General features: G+C 41.4%; 1 protein-coding gene across 1 annotated transcript in view; it reads left to right on the top strand.

Annotated features, from left to right (window-relative positions):
* The first annotated feature begins 8401 nt into the window (after positions 1-8401).
* GALNT16 (polypeptide N-acetylgalactosaminyltransferase 16) overlaps positions 8402-17718 on the top strand; it is a 213218-nt gene continuing 203901 nt past the window's right edge. The window contains exon 1 of the mRNA XM_081317852.1: positions 8402-8798. Within this exon, the coding sequence (XP_081173978.1) occupies positions 8589-8798 (210 nt within the window). The 5' untranslated portion in view covers positions 8402-8588. The remainder of the gene's footprint in view (positions 8799-17718) is intronic.

Raw genomic sequence — 17718 nt, 5'->3', positions numbered from 1 at the left:
TCTGAAGCAATTTATTTTGATAAAAATACTGTACAAACCAGGCATTTGGGATTGGGTTTTGCAGGAAGGGGAGGTTAATTAATTTAATCAGCATTCTGAGATGGAATACAGCAGACCTTGGATTTTGATAACTATTATGGAAATCAGATAGTGCTTTTTCCCCCTCCTTTGCGCTAAAGAAAACAGATAACCAAAGATTAACTGCCCTGAGAACTACAATAATGGCAGATGAGATGCACTATTTTTGGACTTCTGCTAAAAATGATCATCCCAAGTTAAATATATTTCCACTGAGAGCATGCCCAGTGGATTTCAACTGAATCTATATACAGCTAAACCTTATAAATAATAATTTACTTGTTTATCCTGTCTTTCCATATATATTTTATTTTTACTAGGCACAGTATACTGCTATATAGTTTGTAAATTAAATAGAAAGTAAGTGTGAATAAAATAGTAGCTGCCTCAATAATGTAACATAGTAAAAACTTAAAGGTCTAATAAGATTAACCAAGAGACATAAATATTTTCAAAGCGGCCTCATTTTTGTCAATAAAGGTTGGGAGCCTCACCTTCCCTTAACTGTTGTGCTCCTGATATCTTGGATTTCAACTGGCACATATCTCTGACCAGGTCGGGGTGGCTAGGGGAATATAAGAATGCAAGTTCAACTCATTTGAAGGGCATCAGATTATAAAGGCCATTAATAAGGTAGTACACAGAAAAGTCCACTTTGTAGGCACCACCTCCTTCCCTCTGGAAGCAAAAGGCATAGAAACATCTTCAGAGGTAGTCTTAATATTTGAGTCCTCTTCACACATGAATACATGGAAGCTTTAATGGTATGGACCATCAAATGCAACTACATTTAGTTTGGTTCTTTTTCAGATATTCAGCAAATACCTAGAGTTTGAGGGAGGAACTGAATGCTTATGATGTAAAGGGAAGAGTTAAGATACAGGAATCTACTCTGATGATGATGATGATGATAACTTTATTGTCACTTTGAATGTATACCAATCGGCATACATCAAAATGAAATTTTGTTGCATACAGCTCTCAAAGGGTCACCACCTCCGATATATACTCCTTGTTCGGGGCCCGCTCAAATTTCACATTGTCCATTTTAGTCTCTAGGGAGTGAACGATGGCAAACAGGACAGATGGAAATGGGGCTCCATGTGGATTAGCCCTCAAATTTGCTTGTATTCTGACAATCTCGCCTTCTTTCCTTTTTCTGATCCTGACTCTTCCACCCTTTCCTTAAAGAGGCCTTGCTTCTTTTTGCCCCTGGAGCATGCTGCTGCCGCCACCACCAACTCCTCCAAAAGCCTCTCTCTCTTCCTGTGGGCCTGCCGACAGCCTCATCCAGTTCCTTCGCTCCATAAGCTCCAGGTCCTCTCCTCCTCTGCCTCCTCTGGAAACAGCCCTGATTTGCAATAGAACCCATCACTGGCCAGCAGTCAGATCTTGCTGCTGGTAGAACAAATTCAAACAGTGCCAACGACTTTTAACGGTCTCACCAACAGTTCCAAAACAACTAGAAACTCGCCAGGCCAGCAAAGATTGTCAGTCGTATGTCGTATGTTACCTTAGTTCCACCATGTTGCTCAAACACATTAAAATCTTCCTGATCATGTGGCCTATAGCCCTTACTATCCCTCCCAAAACTATTCGCCTTCAAGAGCCAATGCAGCCGCAGCCATTCCAGGTGCTGCCTTCATGTATTAGCCAACCATCTTGAAGGGAGCTACAGAGAAAGATCTTTCTCTGATCCAAAGCCTTTTATAACTCTAAATATCAACATGCTACAAAAAGAGGAGCAGGAGTTGCACTATATGTAAGAGAATATTACATATCTACAGAAATGAACATGAGCAAAGATAAAATCCCTCCAGAATGTAAAAGAAAAAAGTGACATTGCTGTAGGTGTATATTACAGGCTACCCAACCAATCAGAAGAAATAGATGAAGAGTTTCAGTTCTGCGTTGTAGCGAGATGGATGTAGAGAAGCAGGGCTCTGCCTCCCACGTCTGACTTTGCCCTGCTGGGGGTCCAAGAAGGGCCTAAAGTCGCCCCGGAGAGGCGACGAAAAAGGAGGGGACCCTCATCAATCCATGCACGTATTACTATCTTTGGTGGACATGCCCTAAAGCAGGGGTGTCAAACTCAATTTCACTGAGGGCCGCATCAGCATTGCGGTTGCCCTCAGGGGGCCGGGTGGGTATGGCCAGGGTGGGCGTGGCCTACTGGGTGGGCGTGGCTAGAGTGCATATGGCCTACTGGGTGAGCATGGCCAGCTCTACATCGTTCGCATCAAGGGTGCCTATGGGGGCCTGGGCAGGATTAGGACAGATCTGAGGGTCTCTGGCAGGAGGAGGGTCTCTGGGCCAGGGCCAAGGCAGTGGGGGCCGTTCCCTCACTGTTTCCAGGATGGCTTTGCGGGCCACATGAAACCACTTCGCGAGCTGGATCCGCCCCCCGGGCCTTGTGTTTGACATGTCTGCCCTAAAGCAAAGAACTTTTGGTCAAAAATATATGGTTGCTAGAGAAGATGATTTCTCCATCAACACACCTATACATGCAAAGAGAGAGAAAGAGGAAGAAGAAGAAGAAGAAGAAGAAGAAGAAGAAGAAGAAGAAGAAGAAGAAGAAGAAGAAGAAGAAGGAGAGAGAGAGAGAGAGAGAGAGAGAGAGAGAGAGAGAAGGGCAATCAAAGGAAAACAAAGCTTATTAGTAATTGATAACTTGTACTACTGATGATTTGTAGAAAGGCAAAGTTAAAATGCCATCTGTTAAAGCCAGTTATTGTTTTCCGGACACATTCCAAATGTGTTTTAGGAAGTAAGATGTCCTACAGTGAACACAATTTTAGAAGCTATCAAATAAATGTTAGTTTCTCCATTCTTTTGTGCCTATTCAAGTACACATGCCATAAGCATTAGGACATAAATCACTATGAAAATCTTAAGTCATAATTAAATCTTGAATAGAATTGAAATAGAAAATGTGCAATAAGGCTTTTTAGAAGCTTGCTTTGAAACACTCAAGATTCAAGAGCACTTTAATAAGGTGATTAGGATTATACAGGCAAATGTTAAGTTTTGAGGACAGCTACGTTTAAGTGTGGCTTTGAGTAAAACAAGACGAAAGGACTAAGAGGGACCTTAGATTTAAATATTAAACTACTTTATCCCTTGAAATTCCCTACTGCCTCCTCTCTGTTTCCAGGGTCCATTATTCTGCCATGGTGGTTTGGGGTCCTATTGAGTTATCAGTATTTGATTTATTTGCATATCTCTTTAGGGAACACCCTCATTATTAAGATACAGTAGATTGAATAGTAAGAGCTGACCATGTCTAGTCAAAAGTGAATCCTGTTGAATTCAGATGTAATCTAGCCATGGTTTCTTGAAAGTTAGCGTTTATTTGTTTAAATGGGGCTGCTGTCAGGATTGTAATATTTGGGAAAGCTGACGTTGAATTTTACACATTATGATCACATGATGACTGTAAATATGTGGTGTAATGTAAAGCATCTTGAAGCTACCACCCATAAACGTGACGTTTGTATTCCAATGTAATGATCTGAGGGCAGCTGTGGTGATGCTCTGTCATAATATTTTGCAGATATGTTTCGGTAACACATAGATAATGTTTGTGGCTCCACTCATCAGGATGGCTGATGGCTGTTTGGGCAAGGCAGGTAATGGAAGAAGAAACTCAACGTATGGAACAGGTTATTTGTAAAGCTGACAAAAGAGCCTAAATGCCTTCAAAGGTTAGCTGTTCTTCTTCTTGGAGGAAAGAGAAGTGGATGCTGGGAAAAGTAGGAAAGTTTAATAACAATAAAAGTTCTCTCATGTTTCACATACTAGTGTTATCAGGAGGGAATCACCCTGAATTCTTTCTAAGGGTATTTTCACGAGATGTGCTCAAATTGCTTTTTTAATTTCCTAGATCTCCACAATAACATCACATTAACCCTAGTAGGCATTGTTGCAGGCCAATGTTTCTGCTCCTAATTCTTTTAAGATTTTCTAGGGTAGAAGAAGAGATTCCTTTCTCAAGAGGACAGTTAAGATAGCCATTTATTGTCACTTTGGGATTTATGTCACTACTTCTCTCTCTCTCTCTCTCTCTCTCTCTCTCTCTCTCTCATAGCTTGACTCTCTAACTCAATTGGAAGAAAATGGAAAATATGTCCCATGAAAGGACTTGCAATAAGCAAAATCCAGCAGGGTTCCTTTCTACTCAACAAAAAATGCCAAATAAAAGGCTAAAGAATGGATGGGCAAACTGTCTTCTAGCTGTGAAATTCTAGCTTCCTGGATAATGCTGATCTTGGAGCAATATATGGTCAATCCCAATCTCTTGGACTTTAGTTTAGTTTTTAAAACCTAGTTTTATTAACCAGCTCACTTAAAGCTTCCCCACCCCCCCATATATTTTATTAGCTTTCTGGGTGGGTGAGGTGCAGATCCTTCCTCCCCCCCTTCCCCCGTCTGCCAAAGTAGGATAATGCAGATTCTCAGAAATCTGTTCCACAGGAAGTGAAAACAAATGGTAACATTTATGAAGTTCTGTCTTTTCTATGTCTGAAAATGGAATAAATAAACTCAGAATGTTGTCAACCCAAGAGCACAATTTTTCCATCACCTGATACCTTCCAAATACTTTGGGACTACAAACCCCAGAATTCCCAATCAGGATGACCAATATCACACTGACCAAGAACTCTGGGGGAGTAGTAGTCCTCTAATCTGGAGCATACCAGATAAGAGAAGGCTATGATAGAAAGTTACTCTTTTACTGGTAAAACAATTTGATTCTTACCTCTTTTTCTGCATGCTCATCATAATCTCTGTAGTTGTTAGTGGTGATCAGTTGGCAGAAGTGTGTTCTGAAGGGGAAGGAGCAAAGGGGACTTTTCAATATACAGTATCTATAAAATTGACACACATGAGCTCTGAAGAACAATAGGGCCAGTGATTACCTTCATGTCAGGAGGGGGGGGAGAAGAAATAAATGTGGCCAGGGCAGCTGTGCAGTCATTATTTCACTAGTCACATGTCAGCAAACCATAAATTTATCACTGAATATATAGAGAAGCACAGGCAGCTTTGGCTTCCACATGCACCTAATTGTCTGATGAATGTGTCATATACACACTGTAAATTACTTGAAGTAATTTAAATATTCACCTCTATGAATGCTCTCTTTACATCAGGGGTCCCCAGCCCCCAGTCCATGGACCGGCACTGGACCGTGGCATGCCAGAAACCGGGCTGCACAAACAAATGAAGCCACATCTGCGGGATGCAGGCAGCAAGCAAAACCACAACACCTCCGGTCCATGGAAAAATCTCTCTCCACGGAACCGGTGCCTGGTGCCCAAAAGGTTGGGGGCCACTGCTTTCCATGTTCAAATATACTTCCCAGCCCCAAATATGAAGTACCCTTGATCTAAGGGCTATAAAGTGGGATAGACTTTCTTAATCAGAAAAGTGCTGGTAGAGAACAATCCATGGAGTGATTCATCCACCATTTTGGTTTTTTCGAACTTCAGAATTTAGTTGCCATATCTATTACTCTCGTTATTGTTCTTGATTTTTTTTAAAAAATATATCTTTTGTGCTGTTCTCTGTGTGAATGTGGATAGTTTTAATATAGTTTTTAAAGTTCTCACACCGAGTGCTGGCAACTCAAAAAACCCTATTATCGGGAGCTTTATTTTAAAAGAACTAAAAATAAAATTGAGGTCAGCTGGTGCCAATGCTGGAGATGGCACTGATCTGAAAGGAATAAAATAACAAAATAACAGAGTTGGAAGGGATATTGGAGGTCTTCTAGTCTAACACCCTGATCAGGCAGGAGACCTTATACTGTTCCAGACAAGTGGGCTGTCCAGTCTCTTCTTAAAAACCTCCAGTGATGGAGCACCCACAACTTCTGAAGGCAAGCCTTTTCCTCCTTAGTTCTAGGTTGCTTCTCTCTTTGATTAATTTCCATCCATTGTTTCTTGTCTTACCTTCTGCTACTTTGGAGAATAGATTGACCTCTCTTCTTTGTGGCAGCCTCTCAGATTTTGGAACACTGATATCATGTCACCCCAGTCCTTCTTTTCACTAGACTAGACCAGGGGTAGGCAACCTCGGCTCTTTTATGACTCATGGACTAGCTGACTCAGGAATTCTGGGAGTTGAAGTCCAAGAGTCATAAAAGAGCCGAGGTTGCCTACCCCTGGACTAGACTAACCCAATTCCTCCAACCGTTCTTCATATGTTTTAGCCTCCAGCCCCCTAATCTCTTCTGCATTCTTTCCAGAGTCCCAACATCTTTTTTATAATATGGTGACCAAAACTGGATGCAGTATTATAAGTGTGGTCTTAACTAAATCTCTATAAAGTGGTAGTAGTACTTTGTGTGATCTTGATTCTATACCTCTGTTAATGCCACCTAGGATTATATTAGCTTTTTTGGCTGCTGCTGCATGCTTTTTTTTGGCCCTGAGGCATCTTTATTCTTGCCTTCCCTTCACACTCAGTTAAGGACTGCCCATAGGAGCTACCATATGAACCCACATTAATTACTGTGTCCTCAGTGGTCCTTGAATCTCCTCTAGGCAACAGATCCCCTTTAGATCTCTGTGATGGGGAAGCTAAGCAACTGGAATTCAACCCATGTTTATTTGAGCTCCATGACATCTTGTAAGCAGTTCAGGACAATTCAGACCCAGGAGTCCAGATAATGACATAAAATGAAGGCTCTGGGTGAAATAATTGCCTTGACAGAACTGGATTCCTTCCCCTCCCCCAGTAAAAATTACAGAATTCTCCTGAACACAAGCCTCTGAAGTGTCACAGGATTTGAAGCCTTGTTGGTCATAAAGGGACCACAGGACTCTTTCATGTTTCTCCAGCAAAAAGTGAACTCTTTTAGTGCTCTATCTTTTTGAAAGTCACTGCCAAAGATCCATTAGAATTCCCTCCTCCCTGTTCTACATAATGTTATCTTCCCAGGCCAGGGGAATGCTAGTCACCTCCAGCTGAGACAGGAGTCTGAATCACTTCTGAATCATCAGTATCACAAAGGCCCTTCTCTCTGCAATGGACAGCTTTGGTGCTTTCTTTTAGAAGTAGAGTTTACCCCTTTTTCCTCAGAAACCTGAAGGTCCAGCTTTATTACAGACATCCATCTTCCTCATCCTGAAATGCTGTGGACTTCAACTCTCTTAAATTCTCAATCAACTCCGGCTGAGAGAATTACGGGAGCTAATCATCTAGAAAGGCCCAGATTCCAAAAGTTGTCCTATTTCATTTCTAGGGACATCGGCGGAAGCAGAAAGTTTTGATTTACTTCAATGACATTCAAAAGGATTGAAATTCAACAGCACCTGTCAGTAAAGATTCTGAATTTAAATTAGCCTGCAAACGTCTCCCCCTTTCTCCATTCAAAGAGGTTCTTGTTACACTGAGGGGAATAAACGTTTGGATAAACGTTTGGATTCTGAGGCTTCAAGATTACATCCAAAGTATGATGGTGAGATTGAGCATCCTTTGTAAGGCGGAAGTCAAATATGCCCCCCCTTCAATTGCTCCTGTTTTCAGTGTCCCTGTTTTTGAATACTTTGGGTTATTTTATTTTATTTTTATTTTTATTCCATTTATATCCCGCCCTTCTCCGAAGACTCAGGGCGGCTTACAAACTTAGCAGTAGCCTTCATTCTATGTATATGCCTGCTTATTAGGGCTTTCACACACACCCCCAAGCGGCATTATTACAAAGTCAGCTTTTTCCTCTTTCTCTAGGGAATTCATAGCTTCCATCTGGTTTGTCCCATTGCCCATGATGATCGGGACTGCATCTTGGCTCCCAACACATTTTATATCAGTTGTGTGCAAATTACAATGCTGGTTTTATGAATGAGCCCACCACCAGCAGCAGCAGCGCCAGAGCGTGGGAGATGACTTTCCACGGCAGCCTTTAACAGCGAATAAACGACTTGCTGCTGCTTTAAGGAAAATTTTAGGGTGGCATCACAACACAACGCCCCCCCCCACCACCAATTCTTTTCAAAAAGCCGTGTGAGGTGAAATATCCAGCCTTCTCATCCTCTACATTGCCCCCAACAGGGGGAAAAAACAGGAAGGCAATACACACAACCGTCCCTGCTTGTTTGAGCGCTAGGGCTGCGAGGAAGCGAGACACCGGTCCCGGTGACCGACCCAGATTGGCTCCTGCAAGCGCGACACTTGTCTTGGCTGGATGGGTTAGTTAGTCCAAGGGTGAGCATATCTTGGGAGGTCTCATCGAAGGCGTTAGGACCCGGAAGACCTGCCTCCCTCTCTCTTCCTCTCGGTCTTCCTCGGTCTCTCTCGCTCTCTTTTCGCTCTGCGGGACTGAGCCGGGAGACAAGAGCTCGAACAAACAGCTGGGAACGCACAAGCCAACCAAACAGAGGCGGAGAGAGAATCGGGTCTCACCATTTCCCCATTGCTCTCTCTCTCCTCTCTCTCTCGTCTCTCCAAGAACTGAACCTCTTTACAGCTGATTCGGAGCTCCCAGGCAGCCCGGAGGTCCCGCAATGAGGCGGATCCGGGCTAATGCCATTGCGATCCTGACCGTAGCCTGGATCCTAGGCACTTTCTATTACTTGTGGCAGGACAGCAAGCCTCATTCCGCCGCGTCCAGCCGGTCTCCCAGCAGCGGCGGCGGCGGCGGCGGCGTTAAGAGTGGGCAGAGAAGCTCCGGCAAAGTCGAGCTCCACAAAGAAGAGAGGACCGTCCCCCTTCTCGTAAGTGTGGCTTTCCCCCTGGGCACCCGGAGCCCGGTGCCCGGTGCCCGCGAGGGGCTGGCGATTCGCGCGGCTGCCTCACTGCAGAAGCAGATGCTGCGCGGGAGAGCGTGGACGGGGGGGGGGAAGAGTCCGCGGAGGTGTGGAAGCGTCGGCCGAGTTTGCGGAGAGATTGGCCGAGTGGAGGCTGCTGGTGGGGAGGAAGAAGAGATGGAGTGTGTGTGTGGGGGGGCGGCGGCGCGGCTTGTGCCCGGGTCTTGATGTATTTATTTGAGCATTTTTCCCCCCGGTAACCATGGCAGCATTTACAATTGGGGAAGAGCTACAAAGTGATGGGGGATGGCGAGGGAGAAGGGGTAAGGGGTCCTGCGCCGCGCCAAAGTCTTGCGACTGTTGTTGCTCGAGTTCTCGGCACCAAGCTGGGAACCAGCGGGGGATGGTGGTGCTGGGTGGTGGTGGTGGGGGGCGGCTGCTGTCCTTGTGTCCCAAGAGGCCGGTGTGATGGGGTCCGGCCAGAGACCTTTTCCCCAAGGGAGGAGTCACCCTGGTTTCTGCACTTTTCAGAGACTGCCACATAGGAATTGGCAAGCTCTGTGTGATCGCTGAAGCTGCGAGATTTGAAAAGATGAATTAATTGGGCTGTAGCTTTGCAAATTGCAACTCCAGATGTGAGCCTTCTCCAGCGATGCAGAGGCAGAGGGCTTATGTACCTAAAAGTTCAGCTAGTTGTACCTAAATGCCTTCATTTCAAGGCATTTAGCGCTTGCGTTATACGGTAACACCTCTTCCAAATATAAGGACATTATCATTTACTCTTCAAAAGAGTCCCAGCAAAAATAGGTTTAGGATTGGTATGAGGGAGGGGAAAAAAGGAGGTAAGGAGGAGAGTTGCATTTCTTTTTCTTCTTTTCTTAAAAAGGCATGAATTGGGACTTAAAGATTCCTCAGGCCAGCAGGGAGTTTCAGAGTAAGCAAGCTTTTCAGACCTCGCTGCTTGCAAATGGGTGAATTATTGCCTTCCTCTTTCTCAAATCCTCAGTGCAGGTTCAATTCCTAGCATCTCCAGTTTGCAGGTAGCTGGCTGTGTGGAGAGAATAACAGGCGAAGGAAAGATCTTTCCCAGCCATTGAATAGCTGGGCCAATAATATGAATTAATGGCAGCACTGGTTCATTGCGTAATATGAGACATTCAGAATTACTCAAAACACACAATCAATTCATTTACATTTAGCTGATTACATAGCACTGACTGCTTCCATGGTAAATATACATAGATTTATCACTAATCACATGTTGAATACAGAGGCTGCGCTCATCCGAGAGTTCAAACAATACTCAGACATTCTTGGTTATGACTAAAGGAGGCATAAGGACCTCAGACACAAGTAGAAGTCTGTCCCCACATTTAAAGTGGTTGCTAGCTGACAGCTCACCATTTCTGGATCATCTCTGTTTTGGGGGGCTCTGAATCTACAAATCTACAAATCCTTGGCAAAGGCTGCACTCTGCTCCACCCATAATGCTGTTTCAACAAGAGGGCACTTCTATTTTGGGCATGGGAAAATTATGAAAATCTTTAATCTCAGGCTTTAATCGCAGGCTTTCTTTTGTCATAGAGATCTGCTTCTTCAGACCAATAAACGTATTCTGTTCACTAAAATTACCAGAACATCATTGGAAGGACCTGGCTAAAAGCACTTTAGAAATTGTATCTCATTTTCAATGGATCAATTTGCTACCTAGATGCAGTGATGAAAATGATGACAGAAAATGGGCCTTAAAAGCAAAATCACTGGAGATCAGCAGCTTGGGGTCATAATCTTGTTAGTGATGGATATGGTATTGTCTACAATTTAGACTCTCTGTGCTTTGTGTAATAAACTATATGTATCATAGTTTTCCTAGGTGTTTCAATGAATTGTGCTGCACTTGCATTATATAATGGAAAAAATGCAGTATATAATTTTCCTCCATTAGCTATGATACTGGGGGCACCCATGGGATGGGGGGCTGTCAACAGCATCAAAATGATTGCCACAGGGCAATGACAGCCCATCCCTTTTAAGCACACATCACATGCATGTAAGAATAGGTGGACCTTTAATTGTCTGATTACACCTATGCCCAACATTCCTACTAACAGAACCATCATCTACCCAGAAATTATAGAGGTAGTTCTCAATTTGCAGCCATTCATTTAGCCACCATTCGATGTTACAATGGCATGAAAAAAGTGAGTTACAACGAATCCTTGCACTTACAATTGTCACAGCATCCACACCGTCATGTGATCAAAATTCTGGTACCAATTGTGGTTGTAAGTGAAAGATTACCTATATACATTAGTGGTCTAAGAATCTTGCAAAGGAGAATTTAATTTAGCTTACTTATTTCTATGGGACAAAAATGTAGGGGATGTAGCATTTTCTTAGATTCAGTACTTGCCTGTGTTTGATTATTTTCTCTTTTCAGATGAACACCTATATGTATATAATACTTTTTTTCCTGATGTCTATAATTAATGTTTTTAATTGGGGGAGATGAAATGTAGGAAAAATTATTATATGATTATTAGTATTATATAGAATACACAAAAGTATGCAATTTAGTTTCAAAGTCATAAGATTTCATGGTATTCAAAAAATATAGCATTCATAGAATTATATTACCAGAATAGTAGGGTTAGTATTACTATTATTATTTTTAAAACCCATATCTAATCTGAACCCATTCCCTAACTGCTTTGTCTTCTGCCTTCATGCTGTTCCTTTGGTACAGTGTTTCTTAATGTTGGCCATTTTAGGATGTCTGGAGTTCAATTCCCAAGGGAATTGAATTCTCTGGGGAATTCTAGAAGTTGAAGTCTGCACATCTTAAAATGGCTGAGAAGGTTGAGAAACGCTACTTTAGTTAGAATTTGTTCTAGCAGAGCCATTGTATCTGACTGTTGTTGGCCTTCAATCTTGCCTTGTTGCATAAGTAAGTAAGTTCAAGTTACTGTGAATGCTGTGAATGCTCCAACACTGGAAATTTTTAAGAAGAGATTGGTCAGCCATTTGTCTGAAATGGTATAGGGTTTCCTGCCTGAGCAGGGAATTGGACTAGATGATCTCCAAGATCCCTTCCAACATCATCATCATCATCATCATCATCATTATTATTATTATTATTATTATTATTATTATTATTATTATTATTATTATTATTATTATTATTATTATTATTATTATTATCAACCACAATTGGTACCAATGGGACAAATGCCTTTTCTTTCTTCATTGTGGTAAAGCATTCTTTCTCACTTAATTTAATTTAATTAAATACATATTTTATTTAAGGGGAAGATATATGATTCTTATCTTTTTTTGTTTTTCTGGGTAGCTGATTTGTTTTAGATGTTTTTTCCAGTGGTTGCCACAACACAGACTGCCCCTGCCAGCACCAGGCTACTCAAAAGTCATATCCCTGCTGCTGTGTCCTCAAACAATTGTGCTTCTACTGATCTGGCAGTGCACAGAATAGCTAATGGGGTTGCACTGAGATGTAATGGGAATAACAACACAACCTTTACTGGCAGTAGCGCTACCACCTTGCTTGAAGTGGAGGAGAGGGGAAATGGATCAACTTAATAGCTGGAACTGAAAATGTCTCAGATTCAACCTGGGAACTCTTATAGGACAAGTCAAATAATGAAGCCATACTTTGCAGGAGAGAAGGGCACTATGGAACACTCTCTCATAACTGTGCAGTCTGAAATTTGCAAAGCTGCAGGAGAGTTAAAGTGGGCCTTTGCACTTTATGAAGACTAGACTAGTCTAGTCTCTAAACTAAAAAGCCTTCCTGGCATTAGCTGTGAAACTATCCCTTAACACCTAAACCTGGGTAAAAAAGGTAAAGGTAAAGGTTCCCCAGCACATGCGTGCTAGTCGTTTCCATCTCTAGGGGCCGGTGCTCATCTCTGTTTCAAAGCCGAAGAGCCAGCGCTTGTCCAAGTTCGTCTCTGTGGTCATGTGGCTGGCATGACTAGATGCCAAAGGCGCACGGAAAGCTGTTACCTTCCCACCGTAGTGGTCCCTATTTTTCTACTTGCATTTTTACGTGCTTTCAAACTGCTAGGTTGGCAGAAGCTGGGACGAGTAACAGGCGCTCACTCTCCGGCACTCGGGATTCGACCCGCCAAACTGCTGACCATCTGATCAACAAGCTCAGTGTCCTAACCCACTGAGCCACCGTGTCCCTCTCAAAAAAAAAAAAAAAACCTGGGTAAATTACCCTAAATTGAGTAGAAATGCTATGTCTTTAGCTGACTTGCAAACCCAATCACAACAGGGAAATTTCAATTGATTTTAAATTCACCTACATGGGGTGAAAAGGACTTCCTGATAAACAGCTTTGGATAATGAAGGAAAAGTTTGGGAAGTGCTGCCTTAACATTTCAAGAAAAATGAAGCTGGATGAAGTGAAGCAGTGAAGGCCAGAGAATAATCAGATAAGCATGAACTCACCGCTTTTAAAAATAATTTTTCTGGCAATGTTCTTTGGAAAATGGAATGACTAAATCAAACTCCAGAAGTTCCAGCTTGCATGGCTGTGTTTGATAAGTGTAAAAGAAGAAATGTATTTAATGGGGAATAAGCTGCTTAAGTACGATTTCTTAGATTCTGTAATTTGGATGGTAGGTGGGAAACTGTCCTTGTTTCAAAACTTTATTTCAAACTGAATATGCTCAGATCAGGAAGGGGTTAAGGGAAAACTCTCATTAAGCTTGTAGACAAGGAGACTTTAGACACTGTTGTCATTCAGAAAACCTGATTGTCCTGCTCTTACTGTGCTATAGGATATTGCAGCTAGAATTGGTTCCCTTAGTGTAGGGGTCTTCAAACTTGGCCCTTTCATAACTTGTGGACTTCAACTCCCAGAATTCCTCAGCCAGCATGCCTGGCTGAGGAATTCTGGGAGTTGAAGTCCACAAGTCACAAAAGGACCAAGTTTGAAGACCCCTGCTGGTGGGTCAAAAGCTAGGAAATTGGTTGTCCTTGGTTTGGTGTGTGTATCTCCGTGTTCTTATTTCCTCTTTTATTTTTTTCTATTTTACTTCCATAATCTTGTACGTTTCTTAGAAGTTTTTCAAACTGAGAATCTCATACCCTACAGAAACAAAAAAACCACCCATGTCATTTAAATATTGAAATGACATACAGGTAGTCCTCAACTTATGACCACAACTGAGCCCAAAATTTCTGTTGCTAAGTGAGACCTTTGTTAAGTGGATTTTACCCCATTTTACAATCTTTCTTGCCACATTTGTTATGTGAATCATTGCAGTTAAGGTAGTGACACAGTTGTTAAATGAATCAGGCTTCGCCATTGACTTTCCTTGTGAGAAGGTCGCAAAAGGTGATTGCATGACTCCGGGACACTGCGACCGTCATAAATATGAATCAGTTGCCAAGTGTCTGAATTTTAATCATGTGACCATGGGGATGCTGCAACAGTTGTGAGTGTGAAAAACAGTCATAAGTCCTTTTTTTCAGTGAGGTTGTAACTTTGAACAGTCACTAAATAAACTATTGTAAGTCAAGGAGTATCTGTTTTTATTTGGTTTTAAATATTAAAACAAAATAGAAGTTACCCCTATGACTAAAACATACGAAGAACAGCTGTGGGACTTGGGTTTGGCTAGTCTGAAGAAAAGCAGAAATAGGGGAGACATGATAACAGTATTCCAGTATTTGAGGGGCTGCCACAGAGAAGAGGGGGTCAAACTATTCTTCAAAGCACCAGAAGGCAGGACAAGAAACAATGGTTGGAAGCTGATCAAAAAAGAGAAGCAACCTGGAATTAAGGAGAAACTTCCTGACAGTGAGGACAATTAACCAGTGGAACAGCTTGCCTCCAGAAGTGGTGAGCGCTCCAATACTGGAGATTTTTAAGAAGAGGCTAGACAGTCACTTGTCTGAGATGGTATAGGTTCTTCTGCTTAAGTGAGGGGCTGGACTAGAAGACCTCCAAGGTTCCTTCCAGTTCTAGTCTGTTCTGTTCTGTTCTGTTCTGTTCTGTTCTGTTCTCTTCTCTTCTCTTCTCTTCTCTTCTCTTCTCTTCTCTTCTCTTCTCTTCTCTTCTCTTCTCTTCAAAATAAAATAGCCTACTTTTCCAACCTGTTGTGAGGAACTTTGCAAGAATATAAAACATAAAAAGTAAGATTACAAATAAATAGCATCAGTTCATCCCAATCTGCATGTTATAATAGCCCAGATCCACACATGATGTATCTTTCACTTGTTGACGTTATTTTCCCCAAAAGAACACTCCCTGCCCTCCAACTACTTTATGATAATTTTCAGACCACTTATGAAGATAATATTGCAATACAGCGATTATTAGTAGATAGGATAATAACTTATTGAAAGCTGCTGCGAAAAAGGCACACATTTTGGATAGGTTTTTTAAAGGGATTAAGGAATTAAGATTTGTCTTGCTGATAAAATCAATTTAGGAAATTAAATAGAAAGTTGAAAATGGCCAAAGGCAGGATGAGAGGCAGAATGCAACAATCTCTGCTTTCCCAAAATGATTATTGAGCAGGACAGGATGTTAAAAGTACAGCGAATGTGAAGAATGGATAGTTTTCATTTCTGCAGATTGAAAATTAGGCTAAAGAAACAAACGTGTCAGAAACTGGAGTCTGCAGCTTCAGGGCCATTGGCTGTCAAAAACATTTGGCCTTTCTAGCACTTACTTTTTCTCACACTTAAAAGGGATATTCTTGGTTCTTATGTTATGGTAGATTTTGCATTATACTATTTGTGATACCAGGGTGTCCACAGGAATTAAAAATACCCAAGATGGTGTCTGTGGCTATTCAGTAGTAGCAACACATGTAAAAACAGGGCAGGGCTTTGATTACATGGTTGTAGCTGCCATCTTGACTTTTTTGACTCTTCTGCATATGCCCCGGTCACATACTTATTAATTTAAGAATACTAGTAAAGGAGGCAATGAAAAATGACTTTTAACATCAGTGTGGCAAATACCAGATGATCAGAGTGAAGTAAAATAATTATTTGTCTTTAAGAATGTGAAGATAGTATCTGAATATAAATAATCAGATTATTGGATTGTGTGACTCTTTCTGAAAAACATGAGGAAGAGAATTCATCATCAAACATTTTGATCCCACAACCTTCTTCAGTGATTGTTTATTCTCATAAATGTGTGTGTGTGTGTGTTTGCATTTAATGGCAAGTCCTGAGAAGCAATGAACAAAGAAAAGATTTGTTTAAAAAGGAAAGTATCCTATAAGTGTGAATGCTTTAAAGCAGCCTTCCCAAACCAGCGCTCCCCCCAAAAAGTTTAGGATACCTCCCTTTCCTATTGTATCCTTGGACAGCTGAGCAGTGGCCAGTCAAACAATTCACAAGAGGACAACTTAGTATGATACTGTTGCTAGTTTGGTGTGGTTGATCTTTGTACTAGGAAGCAAAGAGAACCTGTGGCTTTTATTTCTGCTGAGGACATTCTTGATTACCTGTCCAAAATATAATCCTGCTGAAATGTTATACAATATTTACTACTTTAATTATGAAGATTGATTGACATTCTCACCATCGTGCAAAATTCTGTGATTATGATATTAATCAGATAATAAATGACTCCATTTTAAATCTTGAGTCAAGGGGGGGGGGAAAGCCTATGACAAATTGGAGGATCTGTTTATTGGGAGAGAAGCAACAACAAAAATTTAGATCAATTGTTCAGGTTTTCTTTTTTGTTTTTAAATGAGGAAAATTTAGGATGATATCTTTAATAGTATCTTAACAAAGATCTCCCAAAGCATTTTATTAACAAAGGCTAACATGAAATGGAGCCTTCCCTCAGTTAATTGGCTCTATCATGGAGCTAAATATTAGGTATCATTCTAGATAGCAAATCTATTAGACAGATTTGCGGCCTCAGTGGGTGGGGATTATGGAAATTGAAAATCAACACATTTGAAACATGGCACAATGGGAAAAGTGCCCTAAAGAATAATAACCTTTCAGTTAACCATCTTTCTAACTGCATAGATGTACTGCCTCAGACATATACAAAGATGTATTGTATACATTGCTGTGTCATGACTTTTCAGGACATCAAAACCCATCTGCTTGAAGCAGCCTTCTTCTTCCCTAGGTATCAACAATTGAAATAAGGCAGCAGTTCTAATAAAGACACATTAGGAAATAAATGAGAGATTGGAATAAGACTGTGAGGAGACACATTCCTTGACTCCATGTAGGAAGAACAAGATGTTGAAGAACAAGCAGTGGTGGTAAAATCTATACTTGTCAAACCAAGCCAACATACAAATAAGATATGGTCTTGCAAAACTTCTTCAAAGCTACAGTGACTTTGGTTGTTATTCCTTCCTGACTTTGTCACTATACAATTTACTTAACGTGAAATCAGCAATAAGATTTTATTGCTGGAGAATGAAACTTGTTATTAATACCAGAGGAAAGCAGTTGTACATAAGCTAGCCTCAGTGTGAGGGAGAACAGCTTTTGAAACAGAAGCATCTCTATATATCCATGCTTAGAACGGTTGAGAAAAACATCCACAGTTCTGCTAAAATTCCCAGATATTGAACTCAAAGAATCCTTCCTAGCTTTAGGATTGGAAGAGAACAAGAAAGTTCGTGCTTAGAAAAAACTGGAAAACCAAAATGCCAGGAGGCCAAACCAAACAAATGAGTAGCTGTTCTCTTCATACCAAACGTTTTTAATGGATAATGAAAAGCACTTTGTACATGCCCTAAGGCAAATGTATTTTGACTTAAAGTGTTTATTCCCCTGCTCCAATATTGAAATATAGATTTGGGGCCCCATTCTAGACAGTTTAAGCTTAAATGACTCCATAAAGTGAGATAGGTTTGTACAG

This window comes from Vipera berus (genome assembly GCF_964194415.1).
Source record: "Vipera berus genome assembly, chromosome: 1".
Classification (NCBI taxonomy): domain Eukaryota; kingdom Metazoa; phylum Chordata; class Lepidosauria; order Squamata; family Viperidae; genus Vipera; species Vipera berus.
Note: the sequence above shows the minus strand (reverse complement) of the source record. Positions and strands in the feature narration are given on the sequence as shown.